The 21,824-nt window shown below is 43.8% G+C and overlaps 2 protein-coding genes across 18 annotated transcripts; one reads left to right on the top strand and one right to left on the bottom strand.

Moving 5' to 3' along the window:
* The first annotated feature begins 135 nt into the window (after positions 1-135).
* On the top strand, positions 136-5,191 carry LOC100843176. 7 transcript variants are annotated; one of them, XM_024461744.1, is made up of 5 exons: positions 136-290; positions 699-798; positions 1,017-1,174; positions 1,487-1,582; positions 2,365-5,191. In XM_024461744.1, exon 5 carries the CDS (start codon positions 2,365-2,367, stop codon positions 4,249-4,251), a length of 1,887 nt encoding a protein of 628 aa, XP_024317512.1. In that variant the 5' UTR covers positions 136-290; positions 699-798; positions 1,017-1,174; positions 1,487-1,582; the 3' UTR covers positions 4,252-5,191. The 7 variants fall into 7 exon arrangements, with proteins under 7 accessions (XP_024317512.1, XP_003572587.1, XP_024317511.1 ...); XM_003572539.4 differs by lacking the exon at positions 1,017-1,174; XM_024461743.1 differs by having other exon boundaries at positions 1,017-1,582.
* A 930-nt stretch (positions 5,192-6,121) lies between these two features.
* On the bottom strand, positions 6,122-12,822 carry LOC100842870. Of its 11 annotated transcripts, XM_024461882.1 has the most exons (5): positions 12,588-12,822; positions 11,519-11,570; positions 8,993-9,638; positions 7,072-7,671; positions 6,122-6,976 (listed from the first exon to the last, which is right to left on the bottom strand). In XM_024461882.1, exons 4-5 carry the CDS (start codon positions 7,268-7,270, stop codon positions 6,492-6,494), a joined length of 684 nt encoding a protein of 227 aa, XP_024317650.1. In that variant the 5' UTR covers positions 7,271-7,671; positions 8,993-9,638; positions 11,519-11,570; positions 12,588-12,822; the 3' UTR covers positions 6,122-6,491. The 11 variants fall into 11 exon arrangements, with proteins under 11 accessions (XP_024317650.1, XP_024317646.1, XP_024317648.1 ...); XM_024461878.1 differs by having other exon boundaries at positions 8,993-11,570; XM_024461880.1 differs by lacking the exon at positions 11,519-11,570 and having other exon boundaries at positions 8,993-9,657.
* Positions 12,823-21,824: the final 9,002 nt, after the last annotated feature.

Genomic DNA, 21,824 nt, shown 5'->3' with positions numbered 1-21,824 from the left:
GCCCAACGGTGTGCAGTTTAATGTTGGTCCCGGCCTGTTACTTCATTCGTGGGCTGCCATGGTAATAAAGCCTTTTCAGATAGATGGGCCTGATGCAGGCCGTTTGGGCCTAGACTGCTCAGCCGCCGAAGCTGCTGTTGGGAGTAAATGAATCTTAGCCTGCCTTCACACGAAAAGCTTCGCTTGCCTGTGACTTTCGGAGGAGATTGAGCGACGCGGAAGCAGTCGCCTTCAACCTTCCCGAATTCGATCCACGGGAAGCACCCCATGCTCTAGCTTCCATGATATAGGTTTGCATCCAGCGCTTTCCTATTTCTCTTCTCGACAACTTTTTGTCGACGCTTGCTTCCGGGTGCGGCGCAAGTTGCGATTTTCGTTGAGGATTGTTTTGGGGGTGAGATTTATGATGCTGCGGCGGGGTTCCATTTCGATGCGCGCTCCCCAGCTATGACCTAGTGTTCCTCTTCATCTTCCTTTCATTTTAGCTCGTTTCATGTGTTTGATTAAACCCTAGGTTGGTATAAGTAAAACCCTAGTTTATGTGCCAATTTTTTTTTTTGCTACTCGTGATCCATTTCGACGACCGTCCAGTGTTAGGGCCCATCTCGGAGTACACTTCTTCTCAACATTTGAGCGATTTTATTTGATTAAACCTTATTTTGTTGTATTTCTGCCCATTCCGTGTGCCTTTCTTGCAGTTGCTGTGCCTGCTAAACCCCTGCATGCTAAGTGCTTGGATGTCGTCCCAAGTTCGACTAGCATACTGAAGGCTTTGCTGAATCGCCTGGTCACCACAAGGTAAAAAAAATAATTTTCCTGTTCTCACGTTCAGGTGTTGCGATGTGATATTTATGTCCTAGCATTTGGCACTGGATTTGTTGGAATACGCCTGCATCATTGTGCCTATAGGAACATATATGGTTGCAGAATTTGTAATCCTGAACATCTATGTTTTTCTTTTCATGTGTTGTCTGTTTTGTGCCATTTGTATTGTTGCATGATGTGTTCAATTGCAGGGGATTTGTTGGGATTTGGGACCACAGTTGCATGTAGACATGAATGTAGGTGGTATTTCTGTTTGAAGTAATAGATGGAGCTGCAATATAGTGTTTCTTGACTCTTCAATCGAAGCATCAATTTGAGGATGGTGTTCAGTAAGTAGTACAACTATTAGGTACACCTATCTTGATTTCAGAGGTACTTTAACTATGTACTGGTGCAATTTATGATTTTTTTGCATTTGGGCTGCATTAAATAAGGAATGTTTATTTGTTAAGAGCTATTTCATGTTTGGGGGCAGCTTTGCAGTGGCACATTTAGGTATCTTGATGCTGTAGCGGGTGATAAGGAAATATTAGAAAGTGTAGCATCATTTGTTTATACAACGCAGATCAAATTCATCACTTGTACTATGCCTTTCCTTTGTTTATAGAAGGTCTATATCTGTTGCTCATCTTATTGTTCAAGATCATATTTTCTGCTACAGCTGTCTTACACAGAAAATCTTTTTGGATATCGTGGGCAAGCCGGCAAAGTATTAAAACAAAATTTCGCAGCAGAGCAGAATTTCCTGAGTTCATCGGTACTTCATCCTCCTCTTCATCTAAGTGAACAGCTCGAGTTGTTCTTTTCATGAAATCAGTATCAGACTGTTGACCAACATAATTTAATTGACTTGTTTGAACTTGACTTAAAGAAGCAACATGAAGCTAACTCCTGGAAAGACACAAATGGGTAGCCACTTCTTTTGGAAGTTCTGTCAGAGTCAACCAAGGAATATCATGGCCTATAAAGCCATATACATAGTCATTAACACATACAACACCAAGATTTTTTCTTTTCTTTCCCTTCGAGCCAATCTCAGATTTTGCCAGTGTCCTAAAACATTGGGGTAGGCAACTTCGTGAGCCCTATGCTTGAACATGAAATGATTTTCGATGCCATATCCTGTCAGATTTTAGCTACATCTAATACTTATATCTGCAATACATTTCTGTGTTTGGGAGTGTCTAGTTTTAATGCTTGTATTGATATGAGACGGTGATTGCACAACAAAGTTGTTCACGTTAACTTCAATTGCTTGATATCAATCCAGTTGGCAATGCTAAACCCATAAAATTATTACAAGAAATGAACATCGGAGTCAGGAGATGCATGGGAATGTTATTTTTGTTTGACCATATATATACATAAGCGAGCGTCGTTGGAGTTAAATCTTGTAATACACCCAGGATGGTTGTACTTTGTTAGCGTGAAAATTTGTTATGCATTAGTAATGTTTATTGCTTTGATCTTGCTTTATTTCATCTCTTTTCATTTAATGTCATGGATTATTCTGAAGGAAGCATGTAACTGCTGTTGCAGATGTCATTGCATATTGGGCGACTTTCCTCACATGTGCGCCAAGGATATCTTGAACACCTTTTTCAGGCTTTTGGACGCTGCACAGTGAAGCTGAAAAATGGATATGGATTTGCAGTGTTTGATTCCAGTGATGATGCAGCTCGAGCCTTGCGGGAACTGCATGGGAAACCTGTTTGTGGGGAACGCATAACTGTTAATTGGTCAAAACATCAGCCTAAATTTTCTCTCAGTTCCAGGAGAAGTTCAAGGTTCATAGAGTCATCTCATGGAAGGAGATCCAAAGATGGTGTGGGCAGTCTTAGGTTCAGTGAACCTGCAGATCAGAAGAATCACCATACAAGTAATGCTACGAGTTGTAACCCTGATGGTGCAGCAGAAAAGAGATCTGATCAAAATGCGGAGGGTTTGGAGGATGTAGGAGATGATGAAGATCCAGGGGAGATGAAGATGGGCGACGGAGGTACTAGTGATGCAAATGCAATTGAGCATGATAGATGGGGTGACGCTGGAAAGGGAAATCACGGTGAGGATGGTGATGATTTTGACCGTTTTGAACCTTATCATGGCTATGGCAAGAAAGAAGAAAAGGAAAAGATTGGTAAAGCAGATCATGGTCATTTTTCAGAGGTGTGGCAAAATCACCCTGTCGAGCATTTTGACCTGAACCATGATAAACCAAAATATTGTCCAACCTGCTATAATTGTGGCTCTGCTGGCCATGTTACTCGTAATTGCTCTGAAGAAGCTGTTGGCAAATTCAAAACATTGGGAGGTGGGTTAATTTTGAAAGAAAAGCAGAAGCCAGGACCGAGAAGGTTCGGTTCTCCCTTGAAGAGACGGCCAGAATTTCATGTTGATCCAATGATTCAAGCACATCACAGAGTTCAAGATAACAGGAAACCAGTTTCTGATGGGACTGGCAGAGCGCCTAGGTTGAGTGATGTGTCTAGATTGAACAGAAGACATACCCCTTACAGTCAAAATGTGCCAAATGTCCCGAAGGAAGCACAAATTGGAAATATTGGAAACAAGTCAAAAAGATCCCGTGAGCCATCTCTCTCTTCTGACAGGAGTTCCGCATACTCAAGATCCAGATCTTCCTGTTCTCATTCGAGAGCACAGTCTCCATCTCATTCTGCAAATTATAGTTCAAAATCATCTCAGCCAATCCAGCCTGAAGGATTAAAGTTGAGGTCGATATCAAATATCAGCTATCCTGGTCCATTATCAGTGTCTGTTTCACCACAATGCGACTCTCTGCCTGCTGCAGGGAACAAGAACTTAGATGTTCTGGTGAACTCAACTCTTGGGAGCAATTTAGATTCCAAAACAAGATCTGAATTCAAAGTCAAGGATGATTACAAACAAGAAGCCGGAGGTTCAAGATCGAATAATGAGGTTCCAGTTACATCATCCAAGTTGAATACCCTAAGCAATGGAGAATTGCCTGTACCTGGCAAGGATGTTAAGGTGGCAGGTCACACAGAGGCAAACTTGCATAAGGGTGTGGTTGATGATGATATTGTTGGTAATAGAGTGCCAGGTCAGAAGACCAACCCTGGGTACACTTCATCAGTGAAGAAGCCAAACAAGGAAAATCTGGCAAAAAGTGGGAGGGACATTTCTTTGAAGCTAACAATGAATGAAGTTGTCTCGGCTCTAAAGCACTATGGAATGGAAGCACGTGAGATAGGTTTATTGAACCAACCTGTGGAGAAATTCTTTGGTGCTGCACGCCTATGGCCATGGGAAATTATTTATTACCGACGGCGTAAAAAAGGTCCAATTTCCACAGAGAACTATGCTAAGCGAGTTGAGCAGAACAAAGAATTTGGTATTGTTGATCAGTATGTCCGAAGCAGCAGTGGTTGGTGGGAATGCCACTAGAATATCAGACCGGTAGTTTAGTTGCAGCCATATGCTATCCCGACTCACATATGCATTTTCAGGATGACAAGGTTTGTGCGTCCTTGTTAGGATTTCATTCTCTCTTCCTTTATTACCTTGGGTCTTCTCCATGGATATTACTAGGCTGGGTAGAACTGCAAAGTGAGGTGCTTTCATCATACACTTGTGTTGAGTAAAATTTAATTACAACTATGCTGGGTTCCAGAATATGCTGTATGACATATCATCACGTCACATAGATTATTTAGGGATTTAGGTATGCATGTTCCATGTGATGTGCCTTTTTAGTTGCAACTTTCCATCAACATTTTATCCCAGTATGGAAAATTTGGATGATCAACTGACAGCAAAGATGATATATTTATTATTTAGAGCCTGCTTGGATTGTTGTAAATCTAGAGGGAGGGCTGGTATTTAGTTTAACTTAAGTTTACCAGCCCCTCCCACGAAAAATACAACATTCCAAGCAGGGCCTTGGGAGGATACAGCTAGTCTCATATTTAGCAGGCGTATGAAGTTGAGAAAGGCTGCTTTCCCCAGTGTGTTATCTTTTCACCGAGATCAGAGCATGTAAGGATGTTCTTCAACCAGGAGCGGTATTTTGACGTGGTACCTTTCTTCTGACAAAGAGTTATGCGATATCACACAGAGCACTTTGATGACTTCTTTACACTTCTGATTATTACGTCGAATCCAAATTTTCAAGGCTGGTTTACAGGTGTTGCAAATTGTCAAACAAGGCGGAGATTTGTCACTGCCAGGCTGATCAGTGATCACCGAGAACTATGCCTTGTGTTGAAAATTGGAGGATTTTGATCCCTGACCATTTGTTGTTTCACCAATCAACTGGTCTCCGATGTGAATTTGCAATCCCACTTATTACTGTATTTCAATGCAGGAGGCTACGCATATTGTCTTCGATGTATGACATTTCACCATTGGTTTCTGATAAAGATGAGAATGAGATAGTATCGTTGGAAGCAACGTGTAGATTGCAGTTGGTGCTAATTAATCTGTAGTACTCCGTACTATCGTTGCTTGATCATGTGCGGCGAACCTGTCTGAGCCTTCTGTTTTACATGTCTGCACTGCCGATAAGTGGTAGATATCACACGGCTTGCCGGTGACGCTGTTTATTCCGGTCCCCAGTCGGCGTATCCTGCTATTTATGCCGGCTCTGATCGTGTCCCTTGTATCTAGAACCGCGTCGGTCTCCGGCAGGATCTTGTGTAAAGAAACGGCCAGTTGTTGGCACGAACTGACGCGCTTACCCTGCGTGGATCGATCGCAGATCACATCGTGTTGGGTGGACGTTGAATCGCACGTCCCGTTGCACGCGTGAGCTTTTGTTCTATTATCCCGTTCCCAGGAGGTGACCCAAAGGCACGTAATAAATCGATTACAGTATCTATCAATCCATCAATCAATCCATACTCCATGGGGCGTGGCAAAGTTGACCAAGGCAGAGCAGCGGCATTTTAAGGCCACCGCGATGCACGTATTGAGATGGCAGCTTGCACTAGTACGTATATTCAGACGGGATGGAGCACGTAGTATTAAGGCCAAGCAGTAGTGACCCCGGGGGTTGGGATTTATTGGTATTCATTGCGGTGCGTCATGGCGCGCACCATCTTCTTCTTCTTCGCCTTGTACTGTTTCAGATTATGTATAGTAGTAGTACATCTAATCCTATATTACAGGTCTTGTCATGATCGGTGTTAATTGAATTGACGAACGCTCACTAGTACCCATCCGTCCATACATCGTCTTAATTACCTCTTCATTTCCCTGTACTTTCTTCAGTATTACTCCTCCCTTTTCTGGTTGTTGTCTTAGAGACGACGGAAGATGAACAAGAGATAAGAATCAAGTACAGAAATTAAGGTACACGGTACCAATGATATCCGTGGTATTTTCTCCGGTGTATGTATCCGTGATATGCCTAATACTATTACATCACCGATCGACCGATTTGATGCTCCTGTGTCGGTGCCACGATCTCTCTGGCGAGGTTACTCGGACGGGGCAGGCATATCATGGTTTACACTGGAGAAGCACGGAAAAATTAATTACTGTAATTAATACTACGACTCGCTAGCTACTAATCTGAGAAGAACTGCCGGAGCTAGAAATTCCTTGATCTTGATCTTGATCTTGCTGCTGCTGTGTGATTGCCAATTTGCAAGAGATCAATCATGGGCGCGGCTCTTTTCAATCGATCATTCCTTCCTACCATTCCTCCTGCTGCGGCGGTTTTGATTGTTGTTGTTGTTGTCGCGGCCATGGTCTTCATTGGCGTTGCCGTTGCCGGCGTGGAGGAAGTCGAGGATGACGGGGCTGCGGCACCTGGGGCAGCGGGGGTCGGCCTCGGCGAGCATCACGTAGATGAAGCAGCGCGGGCAGGCCGCGAGCACCATGGACGTCGCCTCAGGGCTGTCCGACCACTGCAGCGCGCCAACGCCGCCGTGCGGCTCGCTCTCCGACGACAGGCACGAGCTCGGCGACGACTCGTCGTCCGCCGGCGCCGCCAGCATCCTCCTCATCGTCGACGACGAGTCGCCGCGCGCCGGCAGCGACAGGTGCAGCTTCAGGTCCAGGCCCCTCCCGCCGCCGCCGCCGTTGCCCCGGCTCATCCTTTCCTTCCTGCCTCCGAGGTCGCTGTCGCTGTCTGTCAGGTATCGAGTGCACAGAAGCCTTGCCTTGCCTGCATATCCATGATGATCCAGCATACACACAGTCAGTCAGTTACAATCCATTGCTGGAAGTGATTAGGAAGAGAGAAGATAGAAAGGAGGTTACCGTGTGATGATTTGCAGATGCAGAAGCGAGAATGCTGCGAGGATGGTTCCTTTGGGCTGCGCTGTGCTAGTGGTGGGGGAAGAAAACTGGAGATTTGCAAGTATTTATAGGGGGAAATGGACGGAGAGATGGGAGGGAGGTCAATTGGTGTTCTTAAATGCTGGAGTATACATACACAATGAGGGAGTAGTTCTTCCATTTTAGCTGTAATTTACTCACTCGCCAACACAACCTAGAGTATCTCTCATGGAGTGCCACGGTTTGTTTATTGCTCACATTCACGCGCTTGATGCTTCTGTGTTACTACTTCCTACGGAATTGATAGATGATGGTGGCATGGCAGAGCAGAGCAGTCTTTGGCTCAAGTCATTATTAGCACCAGAAGCCCTGCTGCTCAAGTGCTTAGTGGAAGTGAAAACAAGTGTCGTACGACCTGATCAACCGATTTGAAATTAACTAACCTGAGGGTTAATTATGAACTTGGCTTTGATTGGTTAATTGGCCGTCTTCTCTCCGAAGGAAGAGGGTTCTTGTCTGAAACCAGGCTCGCCTCTCGAACTGATTCCTTGCGCGACTTGAATGAGGCGGCCATCAATGTTTCTGTTCAAAGGGGGAAGGGAAGAAATGAGGCCATGAATTGGGGAATTTATGGGCAAACAGTGAGGCTCGGCTCCAAATTAAGCAGCAGAGTAAATGGACTTGAATGATCGATAAGGGCGCCCGTTAATTGAACTTGAACGGATGGGACGGGACGGGACGCGCTCGTCAATTCAATTCAAAATACTCCACACCACTGCAGTACTAGTACTCCATAGTCTCCTCTCCTTTCTCCAATTCTCATCCATCGATGGATGCGGTGCATTTCTAGGCCCTTTAAATGGCCGGGCAGAGGCTGCGTGCCCGTGCACTGCATCCTGTAAGTACGCTGCTGGTACAGCTTAGCTTAGCTACGTACTGCTTCCGTCTACGTACTCCTAGCTTGACTGGCAACAGTAATGCTCATTGGATACGGAGTATAAAAGATCTTCTGAAATCATTTCCCATTTATTTTCTTGTTATCGATTTTTTTGTTCATACTCTTGCGAAGTGTAGTACTCCCTCCGTCCCATATCGAATGACTCAAAGTTATCTCAATATGAACATATGTATATACTCTATCCGTTTCATAATTCTTGTCGAAATCTTACATGTATCTAAACATTTTTTAGAAATAGATACATCCGTTTTTGAACAAATGTGAGACAAGAATTATGAAACGGACGGAGCACAGGTGGTTATGGAGCCAACGCCGAGACATTGCTGCTAGCTCCTCAAATTGACAAAATCAGTATGTGGTACACAAATACAGAGTGTTGGAATTAATAGTAGTATGATGCAAGATCGTGTACTGGAATTCAAATCCAACTCAATTTTGTGTCAAATAATCTACATATACCTGAACTAGAGTAATGATCAACTAATTTTGATTTGACGCACATAACACATGCATCCCTAATGAAATGTCACTTGTCGTTTAATAATAACAGATGCTTACAAGAAACAACTAGGCTGGCTTCCTTCCCAGCTTGCACTTACAGCAACGATGCTGTTTTAGGCTGGTCATAGTGGGACATCTATATGTTACTAGATTAAGTTACTACCTCCATAGTGGATAGTAACATATATGTGGTATCATGCATAATGTCATTTATTAAGTTGTAAGCTCATCTTGCCTTGATTCGTGCGATGTTATGATAACATATCTAATTACCACCTCATTCTTTTTCTTCATTTAATACCATGCCATGTCGCCAAAATGTCTAGTTGACATCTTATGTTATTACCTAAATTATTCCCGCCATGACTAGCCTTAGTTAAATGCTTCCTGCTAGGGTTGATTCCATCTGTTACGCATGTGGTTTTCGCAGGGAGCACTAATTACCTAGGCATTAAGTGTCCTGATGGCACAGCCTCTAGAGTCTGGGCTCTTCATCAGTCGACTTGGAGCATTGATGTCGATGCAATTAACCCCCGGGTAAAGATTTTGCTTGCCAGCCTCAACCTGACAAGGGTACTTCAAGGTGCCTCAGTTCTTGTGTATTGACTATTCAGTAATCCTTGTTGTAATCTTGTTTTTTTTCCAATGTATTGCCCATCATGTAAAGAAAGCTGATCTAAAGTTACTTGCGAACTATATTGCGTAGTTCAAATCACTTAGGCAGACTGGCAGAGAACATCACCATCCTTCTTGAGATGTCCAGCTTCCGTTTCAAACTGTCCTCACGGTGGAGTTTCCCACGGCCAATCTTTGATTTCTAACAACACCTGGTAGACTAACTCTGTGGCAAAGCCAAAAAAAAAGAAGAATTAAAATGAAATACCGAATTGCAAGCCTGACCCGTGGGGGCTTCTCCGTTCCCATGATGCCCCCAAATTGCTGACAAGCGGCCCTGCCCTGGGATATGAGCAATCCATGATCTCTGTGGTCCATCTTTCAGCCTCTAAGCAAGAACAGGGGAACAAAATACGGCTTGAACTGGAAAAAATCGAACAAGCTGTACCCTACGTGCGCCACTGAACACGAGCACCTGTAATGAAATGGCATGGCTGAAAAAAAATGAGGTCAAGGAATGTGTAATTGTTTGTTGTGAAAAATAAAAGCTGCTACCCAAGAACTCTACACCGTAATGTGGTGATTTTCTAAGTAATGTTAAGCTATAATGTTGACAGAAGAAAATAATGTGGGTTTCCTGTAGAAAAATGAAGATATTTTTTTTAACGGGTAGAAGATGGTTCTGAGTTGAAGATGAGATATTATCACATTTAACATTTCTCCAATGTTTCATTTAAACAGTATGGTAAAAAAAGCAGTAATGGATGGTTACAAGATAAATGATTATTGCTACTACCACTCTATCTTCCTTGGGATCAACCAGTCAATTCATCGCACGGCTGCCAACAAAATTTAGCCATATGAACCCAGCTTGTAACAGCCACTAGGATAATTGTAATGATGACTAAGCCACTGTTTCCTCGCAAAAAAAAAGACTAAGCCACTGTTTAGGACAAAACCATGTGAATGCTCTTCTCTACTTCAGTTCCAACTTCTATGGCTACTTCCGTGAAAGGTCTTGCGGCAAGATTGAGCAGTTGTGATAAGAACTCCCTCTGTTCCATAATTCTTGTTAAAATATTACATGTATCTAGACGTTTTTTAGGAATAGATACATCCATTTTTTGGTAAATTTGAGACTAGAATTCTGAAACGGAGGTAGTATTTTACAAGGAACCGTTGTTGTACGTAGTAATATACTCCAACGGGAGTATTGTACTAAGCACAGTTATGAATCAACAAATGTATGACTTCGCAAGTACAGTACAGAGTTACGGACTAATTAAGGATCCCAAAAAAGATTTAGGTTGCTTTTTTGTACAGAAATTTTGAAGATAGTGAGCTGACAACAGATTAATCTTTTCGAGCTAACATTAAAAAAAACTGCTAGAGCTGAAGTCCATGCTGAAAATTTATGGCCTGGTAAACCGCAGTCTAAGTACTGTACTAGTAGATCACCGCCAATACTTGTAGGTTTTGTCCTAAGTAAGAAAAAAAGATTTGTCCAACTTTCTTGAAAATAATAGCAACACATATGACATCAAATCGGTATATTATGAAACTAAATTTCAAAACAGATCTATGATACTAATTTAGTGTCATAAGTGTTGCTAAGTTTTTTAATAAAGTCGGTAAAACTTTAATATTTTTTAATTAGGACAAAAAGTAGAAGTACACTTATTTCTCGAGGAAGTATATTACATAAATGGTGGGCAGTGTCTGATTTTGAGCTAGTATTCTTTCCTACTTATAATGTTTCCAGTTGGTGGTCGTGAGTTCACCTGCACTAGCAACCGACAGGTGGGCAAAGCGTCTCCAAATGCCAATTTGGCAACCTCCATTCATGCAAAGCACGTTGAATCTTGAGAACTAACCTTTTCCAAATCGATATTTCTAGCTTATTCTCATTTCTTGTGGTTCCGTGGCATAGCACGGGCAACTTACTAGTGTAAGTACAACTAGCAGTATAAGCATAAGTATTCTGTCCCTAACTATTCTGCCATAAATGTCAACTCCTTTACTTTCAGGGTTAAAGGTTGTGTGCCTATTGGTATTTGGTAGTTGTACTAAACTGGAGTAGTAGATAAATATTCCATTCAGATAAATATTTGTAGTACAAACTAGAGACACAGCCGGGGAATATTTGATGACAATCTAACCACAGTGGAGCATCCCATGAAGTTTTTATACATCTAAAACATAACATTTCTTGATTTGGTCACAGGATCAATCTATACTTTATCAGCTGAAAAGGTGAAATACTTGGTATATAGAGTACTCCGTACGTACTAGTAGCTGTGTACGAGTAGTATAAAGATACTACTAAAGTACTACTTGCATGATCCAGTACTGTACCTGCTCCAGTTGACAGATAGACAAAATTGTCTGCCACCACGCAGAGATAAACCTGTTTAGATCCGCTAATTAACACAAACATGAATGAATGGAACGTGCACCGTATATAGAATAGTTCATCCCATCCTTGACCAAACGGTTGTACTTCTGCAATAGCAAAAGACTTGATGCAACGACGTCGAATGATACAACTCCCATCTTCATATAATATCTTAATTCGTTTGATCAATCTGAATATGAATTGAGTAAATTTCACCAAACTAATCTACCTGTGATTCAGATTTTGTTGGCAAACATTAGACCATTTATCTGGGAGTAGTGCTTTCGAGCCTCTGTAAATTTCACACCAATTTTTACTACAAAATCCATGCATCCTAAAACACTGCAAAAGTGCTAATTTCAGTAAACACTGCAAAAGTGCTAATTAAGGGCTCCAAGATTGTGCTACATCCTTGTTCAGTAAACACTGCAAAAGTGCTAATTTCACACAGCACTGACCATGAACCTGCAGGCTTCCGTAATTAAATGAAGTACCGACTACAGGGAAGCATGCTGCAAATCTGGACCGCAGAAACATCCCTTTAAATTTCATACGCAGGTTGGGGTCCTACACCAATGGACTGCTGAACAACATTGCTAACCAGTTTGATAACAAGCAGGCTGCACAGTAGTGTGCAAGATACCTACACTGGCCATCGTCTTTATATAACTACTCTACAGTACCACCATATCGCAAAATACCGATTCCGTTAAGTGACTCAAACTAGTGATTTGCTTCCAACTCCAGAACCACTTGTTCTACCACCCAATATTATCTACTCCCTCCCGCGGATTCATAAAAAATGTCACCCCTTTTGTATTATTTTGTACTGAGTCGGCGACACTTTTAATGGATGGGAGGGAATAATACATCTTGGTAGTAATCAAAGTGGACTGAACAGAGAAGCTAGCAGAGAAGATAGAACATCGGACGGAGAACAGACAATAGAGAAGGAGAAGTGGAGATGGGACATGGGAGGAGGCAGGAGGGAGGAGGAACAGCCGAGGATGGAGGGGAGGGAAAACTGACCTGCGGCGCGCAGCAGCCAGCAGGGGCGGCGAGTCGGCGGTGGGCACAGCAGCAGCAGGGCGGCGAGCCGGCGGCCGCACAGCACCCAGGTCGGGACGGGATACGGAGCAAGACTGGATCCGTCTACCCACGGGTGGGATTAGGCTATTTCGGTATTTCCTATGTCCTGCCCGTATCACGGGGGTTTTTTTTTTTGAAAAAGGGGAAATTTCTCGATACGTACGCGATACATATTTGAAGTATCACGAGGTATCACCATAGCCGGACGAACTGATCCCCGATATGTGGGTAGTTTGTCGTGTATCCATGTTTAAGAGAACTTCGCCAGAACCACCAGTCATCTCTTCGCGCAATGCTCGTTTTCCATCCATTCTGGGTTATGTTCCTATCCAATACTAGAGTCCATGTTTATATGCTTCCTCATTCTCCGATGCTCCATCTTTGATTGGTGCACAAATGAAGATCAGTTTTGTCAGTCCACTTTGCATCGCAACCGCTGAGACCAGCCGTTATGCTAGGCTGGCGGATGATTTGGCTTGAGCGTAACCAAAGGGTTTTCCATTCCAATCAAAGCTCAGTGTCCAGGATTTGTGACCTTTCCCGTGATGAACTCCTCTCCTAGAAAGCTGCTCGTTGTTCTCTTGTCGCCTCCTTTTAAATGATTGAGGGAGTTTGGTTTCGTGGGGTTCGCCCTCCCGAAATCAGATCCTTGTTTTTCTCTCTAGTTTTTTTGCTAGCGGTAGCTTTTCTCTTTCCTTTTTGCTAGGCTTTCTCCTAGTCATTGTTGTCTATCTAGCTTTGTATTAAACTTCTCTTTCCCCCTTAAGCAATGAAAAGCAGCCCTGCTGCATTTTCGTCAAAAATATATATAAAGGTGTAGGTTAATCTATGTTGACTTTTCCTAGTTGTAGGTTGCACATTATAAAAATGAAAACTATGTCAGGATATCCAATTGTGTCAACAACTAACATGAATTTAGACATGGAAAGGTATATTAACATAACATCCATTAGAAGAAACTTCAGAATTTGCATTCCTTATTATGACCACGGTTGATATGCACAGTTTCAGAACCCATCTGCATCGGCAAACCCACAACAATTATGTTACTCCCTCCGTACCTGAATTTTTGTCATGGTTTTAGTACAAAACCATGACAGGAACAGAGTGTTTAGAGATAGGCATGTGCGGCCCCGGCCAGACTGGACTAGACCAGACTTGGTTTTCACTTTTGTGTTAGAAGTCTAGCCCGAAAGCCCGACACAGTAGAACATGTTTTTTAAAAAAAAATAGGTATAAAACTATTTTATCCCAAAAACGATTGAACTATTATATTTTAGTTAGGAGAAGTCTGTTTTTCCGGGGTTCAGGCCAGGGGCTTGGGGTTTTAGGATTGGGCTCTGTGAAGCCCAGCCCGAAACCCGGCCCGGCCCAAGTTGTGCCCAGGTCTACTACATGTCAAAACTTAAAAGTTTTTGACAATATGATTAGCCGAGTACAATGAGCGAATGTACAGGCCAAAATGCATTTCCCGGATGTAAGAACTGCAAAATAATTCTGGGCAACAAATGGATATCTAAATGCAGTCATTTCTGAAGTTCTCAAGTATACAAAGACACAAATTGGGCAGCGAAGTAACATACAAAGAAAAAGAAAAACATAAAGCAAAACACCTAAACTAATAAAAAAGCCAAGAACTTAGGAAGCACACAGAGCTACAGTATCACTAATTATATGTAGAGACACTCGCGTCACTCCCCGGGGGCGGCTCGAGCGGAACTAGCCTCCGGGCCCCGTCACCTCCACCTTGTCCACTCCCCTCGCCGCCGCCAGAGGAGGCCAACAGGCGAAACTTGCTCGGCGGACGGCGGCGGAAGGGCGCTTCGCGCCGCGGCAACCTGCGACGACCGACGATGACACGGCTGCAGCGGGTTCCGCGGCGGCCTGGGTGGCGGCAAGCAGCAGCACGAGCAGCAGGGCAGGCTGCAGCGAGGCGGCTCTGGCCACGGCCGTGTCAGGCCCTTGTTTGTGTCCCGATCTGCACGGGATGCGGCGGGTCATGGCATATCCAACCCAATCAGCTGCAGATTCGAAAGGGCGCGACTGCCGGTGAAATCCGAGCCGACCTCGGTCATGGCGGACGATGGCGACGTCTATGCGTCGTTACCTTGTTGAACGCATCGTTCTTGGAGTTTTCGTCCTCTCGCACAACCTGCTCCGAGGGAAACCCTAGATCTAGGTCTTTGCAGATCGGACAATGGCAACGCTTGGCGGCGTTACTCCTTCCTGAGGGCATCGTCTTGTAGAAGATGTTAGCTGGGAGGGTCAAGAGGTGGAGTGGCGTGGCATCATCTGTGTCGACGATGACGGGTCTCGGCGGCGTGATGCAGTGGGGTCTCGACGGTGGATGCGTGATCAGGGACGCGTGAAGCGTGGTGGCGATGTCGATGGCAGGCCTGGCAAGGTTGATACTTTGATCCCTGTCTTGATGTTGGGTGAGCGGAAGACAGCGGCGGCTGATTCTAGAGTTTGCGCATGCGATGCGCGCTGAGAATCTGTTGTACCGGTTGTGCCCTGGTGTGGCCTCCAGATTTAGATGATGTGCGTTGGTGTATGATCACGTCATGAGGGCCCTATCATGGTCACCCCCTTCATAAGGCTTGTAGGTGTTCCGTCGGTTGTTGCTAGAAAGGTGACTTTGGGTTGATCGTTGTATACTTTTTGTCAGTATACTTTTTGTCAGGTTCGTTGAATACTAATATTATAAAAATGGTTGTGTGCATCATTTTGATGCAGGGGCCGGGGGCTTTGTCCTTTTTTCGAAAAGAAAAAGAAAAGAAAAAACTAATTAGACGTAGAATTAATCACTATTTAGACTATATGGTCAAAGTTTAAATAGGTACCTTGGTATTATCAATTCGCAAACAGTTCATGCATTACTTCATATAACTTGTAAAGACAGCATCCGAATCCTTCAGTGGTACCTACATGGAAGACACATACACATGCCTATAAATGCAATGTTAAGGACGCTGATTTCTGATAGTACAACCTACTTGAACAGCGAAAGATTATGAGAACCAAAGTACATATCTCCACCAGTGAGCACATCCAGAATACCACTATCATATCCAGGCTTGGATGCTCAAAAGGCTACAGGTCTTGTACTCCGCAAACTATCAAAGGCCAAGATTAACCATGGTAACGAGGTTGTCTCTCTCACCTAACCTCCCTACCAGAAATGAAGATGCACCATCAGCTTTCCTCTCACTTAAGGAGATCATATGCCGACAGCCTCTTTTCAAACATAGCTGCTCAGGAAAGAAAACTGGACCTACTCCCTCAATCCATTATATTAAAGAGCTATCCATAATAAGTTTCGGGGTTCTTTAGTATAAAGTTAATAACTTTGTACTAAATCTTTATTAATCGGAGGAAATATTAAAGAGCATTACATATCAGCTCAACATTGACGGTTTGGGAGCTATGTATGTGTATGTCGACGGTATTTATATGGGAGTTACTGAATACTGTAAGAGAAATGAATCCAGTAAGCATAAATTGTTATTTGACAGCATCAACGGCTTGGTAAGGTCATCTCAGTAATATCGGAGTACTCAATTTGACAGCATAACCTTTTTTTTTGCGAACCTTTATTTCAATCTGAGCGTACTCTGTACCAATACTGCTTCCCGAAAAAATACCGGAAATCCAAAGGTGTATAAGAAAAATAAATGTTACAGCTGATATAAGGTAATCACAAAGCACTGAAGTAATCATTTCTTGCTAGTCATCCAACAAAAGTTCTATTGCTTGATTAAGAAACACAAATTATAGCTGGGCATCCAGCATTCTTAATTTCTGCAGAGTAGCTTCTTGCTTGGATTTAGAAACGCAAATCGAAGAAGACACTAGACAAGACCAATAAGAAATCTTTTCTTTTCTGAAAATTTCAGTCGTTGAATAGTATACCGATGTAACACTTAAAATGGTTTCTACCATGACCATAGATGTTACTCTTACTCCTCCTAACCAGATGTTGCAATTAAAACGGTAGGCTATTCTCCTATGGTCATACAAATACAGTGTATCCAACCCAAGCAGCCCTAACTCTTCTCTGTCTAGCAGCAGTCTCCCAAGTCACTGAAGGCAACACAGTCTTTTGAACGCTTTGACTACTGTGAGCGCCAGCGAACTCATCTCACAGGCTCAAATCGTAAAATGCATGGTACTGGTAGGTTGGTAGCAGTTCCAATAAAATATCCGCACCTTTTACTTCTGTTCTACAACACGTTTAGTAAATCTTTGTTAAAAATTGACTGTAGTTACAGTTCAAAAAATAACAACATTTCCATCTGAAAACTGCACTGTTTTTTTCATCAGAAATATATACTTGCGGATCAATTCAAAAAGAAGTAGTTGGAGATCATTATAATGTTCAGAACTTTTCCTATAAATTTTTTTTCGATTAAAGGAGCATGGCTCCCGATTTCATTAATGAAACCATCGAACTACAGAGTCTTAGAGGTCTTCAGTTCAACACGGTTTAAAAGGTTATATCGAGACACACACAAAAGAGAGACACACACCCTGACGTCTCGTCCGAAAACATACCAGCGACAAAAACTTGACCACTACGAGTACTACTGCAAAGAAGACTACAACATCGTCAGCCAGCGATTCTCCTTGTCGTCGGCATCCAGCCATATCAGCTTGGAATACTTCTGATGTAACTCCGGACAACTTTGAAACACCTTGTTTTCCGATCAGCATCCTTTTGATTTCACACACTCGACAGCAGACCGGACTCAAGTCATGGCAGCTAGCTTCACCTCTGCTGTATATGCTCAGTTCTTGGTACAGATCAGTTATGCCGCCGTTTCGAAACTTTCCCTTCACTCTCCATTTGAACGAATGTAAATAACCACTGTGTATAAGTCCTTTGTTCCAGTACATAGGAGAGCAACAGGTGAAGATATGGCGGGTGAGACTACAAGGAGCTGGTGCAGTGCCATCAAAGTGGCAATCATCAAGTGCCTGTGAGAAGGTTCGAGTACCAAAGGTCGTATTGCGCAACATAAGGTTCAGATAAATGGGTGTGAACAATAGTGTCAGCCACAACAGTAAGAAGTGCTTTAGCAGAGACACTTATCGTAGTTAGATCGAGGAAGATGGCTTTGTCTCCGATGCTTTTCAACGGGACAAACTTTCCCAAGATAATTATCATTGTAGCCAACCACTTGGATCTCTGAATCAGTTACTACCAGATTGATAGGCGAGCACAGTTTGTCCGGACATGTGGCGATCAACTTTGGTGCTGGTAGCGAAGACCGATCAGTGGGGTGGCTCGATCTGGAAAATCTGTGAAGCAGGCGCAGCATGATATGTGGTGCTATCTGTGCTAGCCACCACATATAACTTGCCTCTGGATGACAATTGCTTAGACCGGTTTGGGAGCATCCAACTTGAGAGAGTCCATTGCTGGTCGCCGGTAGTAGCAAGAGCTACGCGCTTTATACGATCTAGCGCAAGCATGACAGTGATGGTTCCAGCATCGCCCATACTTTTTTTTTTTAGTGAAAGACTGTAGGGGATAATTTGGTTGCAAGGGATTAAAAATCCAGGGAAACCTTCAACCGAAGGGGATTTTTAGGTGCACACGGGATCCCCTTCTACCATGGGAGAATTTCCCCTATCTGCAACGAGCCATTTGGCAGCAACGGAGAAATTATTTGGAGGAAAGAAAGAAAAATTCCATGGAAATTGGATGTTGCTTGCTTCACCCAAGGAACAACGGGAGAGAAAAAGGGTTAAGCAGCAGCAGGAGAGACTTACCTAAGCCACCATAGCCACCGGAGGGATGTACATGAGCTCGAGCTCGAGCTAGCCCGACGAGAAGAGAGAAGGCCTCTGTCTCGTGGGGAGGAAGGCGGCGGCGCCACGGGCAACGAACGCGAGGAACATGCTAGGGAGGGAGATGATAGAGGAGGCGGCAACCGAGACTTCGCTTGCGAGAGGAAACCCTTAGGATGATCCCATCTCCACCCGTGTGGGCCCAACGGCCCATCCGGCCCTTAGATCTAATGCGCCCTGATCGGGGCGCCCAACCCAATATGGTTGGCGGGCCCTGTTACACTGCGCTATATAAAGAGGTGGGAGCCGGCGGCACGCAACACGAGGTTCATCGTTGTGCCGCACACCGAACAAAGCCTACCGATCTAGGGTTCGCGCAGGAGTAACGAGAAGCTCCGCCGGCTGCTCGGCTGCTCGCCGTCGCTCTCCCTCGCCGTCACGATGTCTACCGCGTCGGCCTCGTCCAGCCAAGGAGAAGGTACTTCTTCTCCCCTCTCTCTCCCTTTATCCCCATACCAATGCCAAGATGAATCACAGAAAAGATCTCTACCGACTAGATTTACACCTAGATGAATCTAGGAGTTTAACATTGGTATCAGAGCCTACTAGGCGTGTAGATCTGCTCGGGTATAGAAGAGAAAGAAGAAAAGCAAAAGAAAATAAAGAAAAACCCTAACCCTAAAAGCTTACCCGAGAAGAGAAGAGGATGGCCGCCGGTCGCCGTCACCATGGCGCCGCCGGTCGTCGTCGCCTTGGCCCCTCGCCATGACAGTGGCACCGCCACTGGCCGCTTGACAGCAACGTGTGCACCGTCGGGTGCACGCGCGCGCCGACAAGAGGCCAGGGAAGGCGCCGGCCGGCAAGGATGCTCTGCTTCCGCTGGAAAAGAAAGGAGAGAGGAGGTGGGGGGAGAGGACAAGCCGGTGCTGGCGGGCGGCTCCGGCTGAAGTCTCCACCGCCGCCGCCAAATGAGAACAGAGTGAAGGGAAAAAGAGCTAGGGTTTTCTGCCAAGATGGTTTTATTCCGACGTAAATCGCGCGCAGCCGTCGGATCCCACTTGACGGGTGTGATCGTCCCTAACGCGGTAGACGGGCCGGGTGTGCGTGACAAGCCGTGGGCCACGCAGGCCGAGGTAGGCCGCAGGCCGGGCGTGCGCGAAGGAGATGCTGGCCTCAGGCCAGAGGAGAGCAAGGCGCGGCAGGTCGATAGGCCGGGCTCTGATTTGGGCTCAAAAGCCTTTTTTTATTTATTCACAAAAGTATCTATTTACCGTTTATGTTCAGATTTTGCACATTTTGGTCTAAATTTTCTCCTATTCAAACTGAACCAACAAGATGTTTGTTTTAGAAAATAGAAAAGTGCAAAATAATGCTTCTGAAAAGTATATGGTTATGATTTTATTCGTCATTTTTCCGTTGCAAATAGTCTAAAAGTATTGTTTAAATCAAAAGAACGTGATTAAAGTGTTTTATGACAATTGTGATCCGGTTATTTTCTTGACCAACGTCATTAATAGCATGATCATGATTAATGGTTAATATGTGCATTTATTTTCATTTTCTGCCCAACGGTGATATAGATTAAATTGCACAAACAGTTGTATGTATTATTTTTTACCAACGTTGGATTAATGCATGCAATTGTTGTTATCATCTCACGTCATTGTGGTTTCAGGAGGGTACTACTTGATGGGATGCATCAAGGATGTGCCAACCCTCAAAGGTGACAACTACACTGAGTGGAGAAAGAAAGTTGACCTGGTTTTCGTCTGTGCTGAGGTGGACTGGGTGGTTGACACTCCACAGCCCCCAAAGCCGACAGAGCCAGTCAGGAAAGATAAAGATGATGATGCTACTTGGGATAAAAAGAAGAAGGAGTATGCTCCGTTGGAGATGTCATACACCCTAGAGAACAAAAAGTGGCTCACCGCCAACAAAAAGTGGCTTTCATAAAGAATACAATCAAGCACGCTATTGTGGGCTCAATTGCAGAGTGTGCTTCCGTAGGGGAGTATCTTAAAAGATAAAGAACCAGTTCACTGGCTCTTCAAAGATATATGCTACCCAGCTCTAAAACAACTGGTGACAGAAAAGTACACTAGAGGAGGACATGGCATAAGGGAGCACATCCTCAGGATGAGCAACATGGCAGCTAAGCTGAAACCCATGGATGCTGATCTAGAGCTCAAGCCTGCACTTCTTTTTCATCTGGTGATGGCTTCACTGCCAAAAGAGTTTGACACTTTTGTTGTCAACTACAATATGCAGCCAGAGCGGTGGGATATTGAAAAGACAATAGCCATGTGTGTGCAAGAAGGGGACAAAATTCAATCCTCATATGGTGGTTCCCTGAACTATATGAATGATAACAAGAAAAAGAACTACAATCAAAGCAATCAAAGTTCCCCTTCAAAGCCACACGGTAATGCTCCCATGCAACATCAGCATCAGCAAAAGTCTTTTTCAGTGGACAAAGATACATGCCTCCACTGCAAGAAGACTGGGCATTACAAGAAAGATTGCTCAACATGGCTGAAGTCAATAATGGCAAAGAATGGTATAAACTCCATTTCATTTGTAAATGAATCCTTGTATACATAGTTTTTGAAATCTACTTGGTGGATTGACTCTGGTGCAACTGTTCATGTTGCAAATTCTTTACAGGGATTCCTTTCGACGCGGACTCCGCAAAGAAACGAAAGATGCATTGAAGTTGCAAATGGAGTCCAAGCGGACATTGAAGCTGTCAGCGACATCTCCTTGGAGCTTGCTGATGGATTCACGATTCTACTTTGAGATGTTTTTTATGTTCCTTCATTACATAGAAACTTGATTAGTGTTTCACGTTTGGACAAAGTTGATTATGAATGTCATTTTGGGCATGGCAAGTGCGCCATATGGTTTAATAATGATTGTGTGGGTGTTGCTTTCCTTCACAATGAGCTTTATTTATTATCCCTACGTGAAAAAGTATATTCTGTGTGTAATGTGAATGAACATGTTGCCGCATCGGAGAAAGCACAAAAGAAAAGAAAAGAACTCATGATTCATCGAAATTATGGCACTGTCGTTTAGACCATATTTTGAGGGGGGGAATAGAAAGACTTGTTAAAACTAAAATTCTTCCTCCATTAGAGTTATCAGACATAGAACAATGCATAGATTGCATTAAAGGAAAGTATGTAAAGCAAATCAAAAAGGGTGCAACACGAAGCACCAGCACACTAGAAATTATTTACACTGACATTTGTGGACCATTTCCTGTGAAAAGTGTGGATGGTTATGATTCGTTCATAACATTCACAGACGACTACTCCCGTTATGGTTACATTTATCCAATAAAAGAAAGATCAGAAGCATTGGATAAATTTAAAATATTCAGGG

This window comes from Brachypodium distachyon, chromosome 3 (genome assembly GCF_000005505.3).
Source record: "Brachypodium distachyon strain Bd21 chromosome 3, Brachypodium_distachyon_v3.0, whole genome shotgun sequence".
In the NCBI taxonomy this organism is placed as follows: Eukaryota; Viridiplantae; Streptophyta; class Magnoliopsida; order Poales; family Poaceae; genus Brachypodium; species Brachypodium distachyon.
Note: the sequence above shows the minus strand (reverse complement) of the source record. Positions and strands in the feature narration are given on the sequence as shown.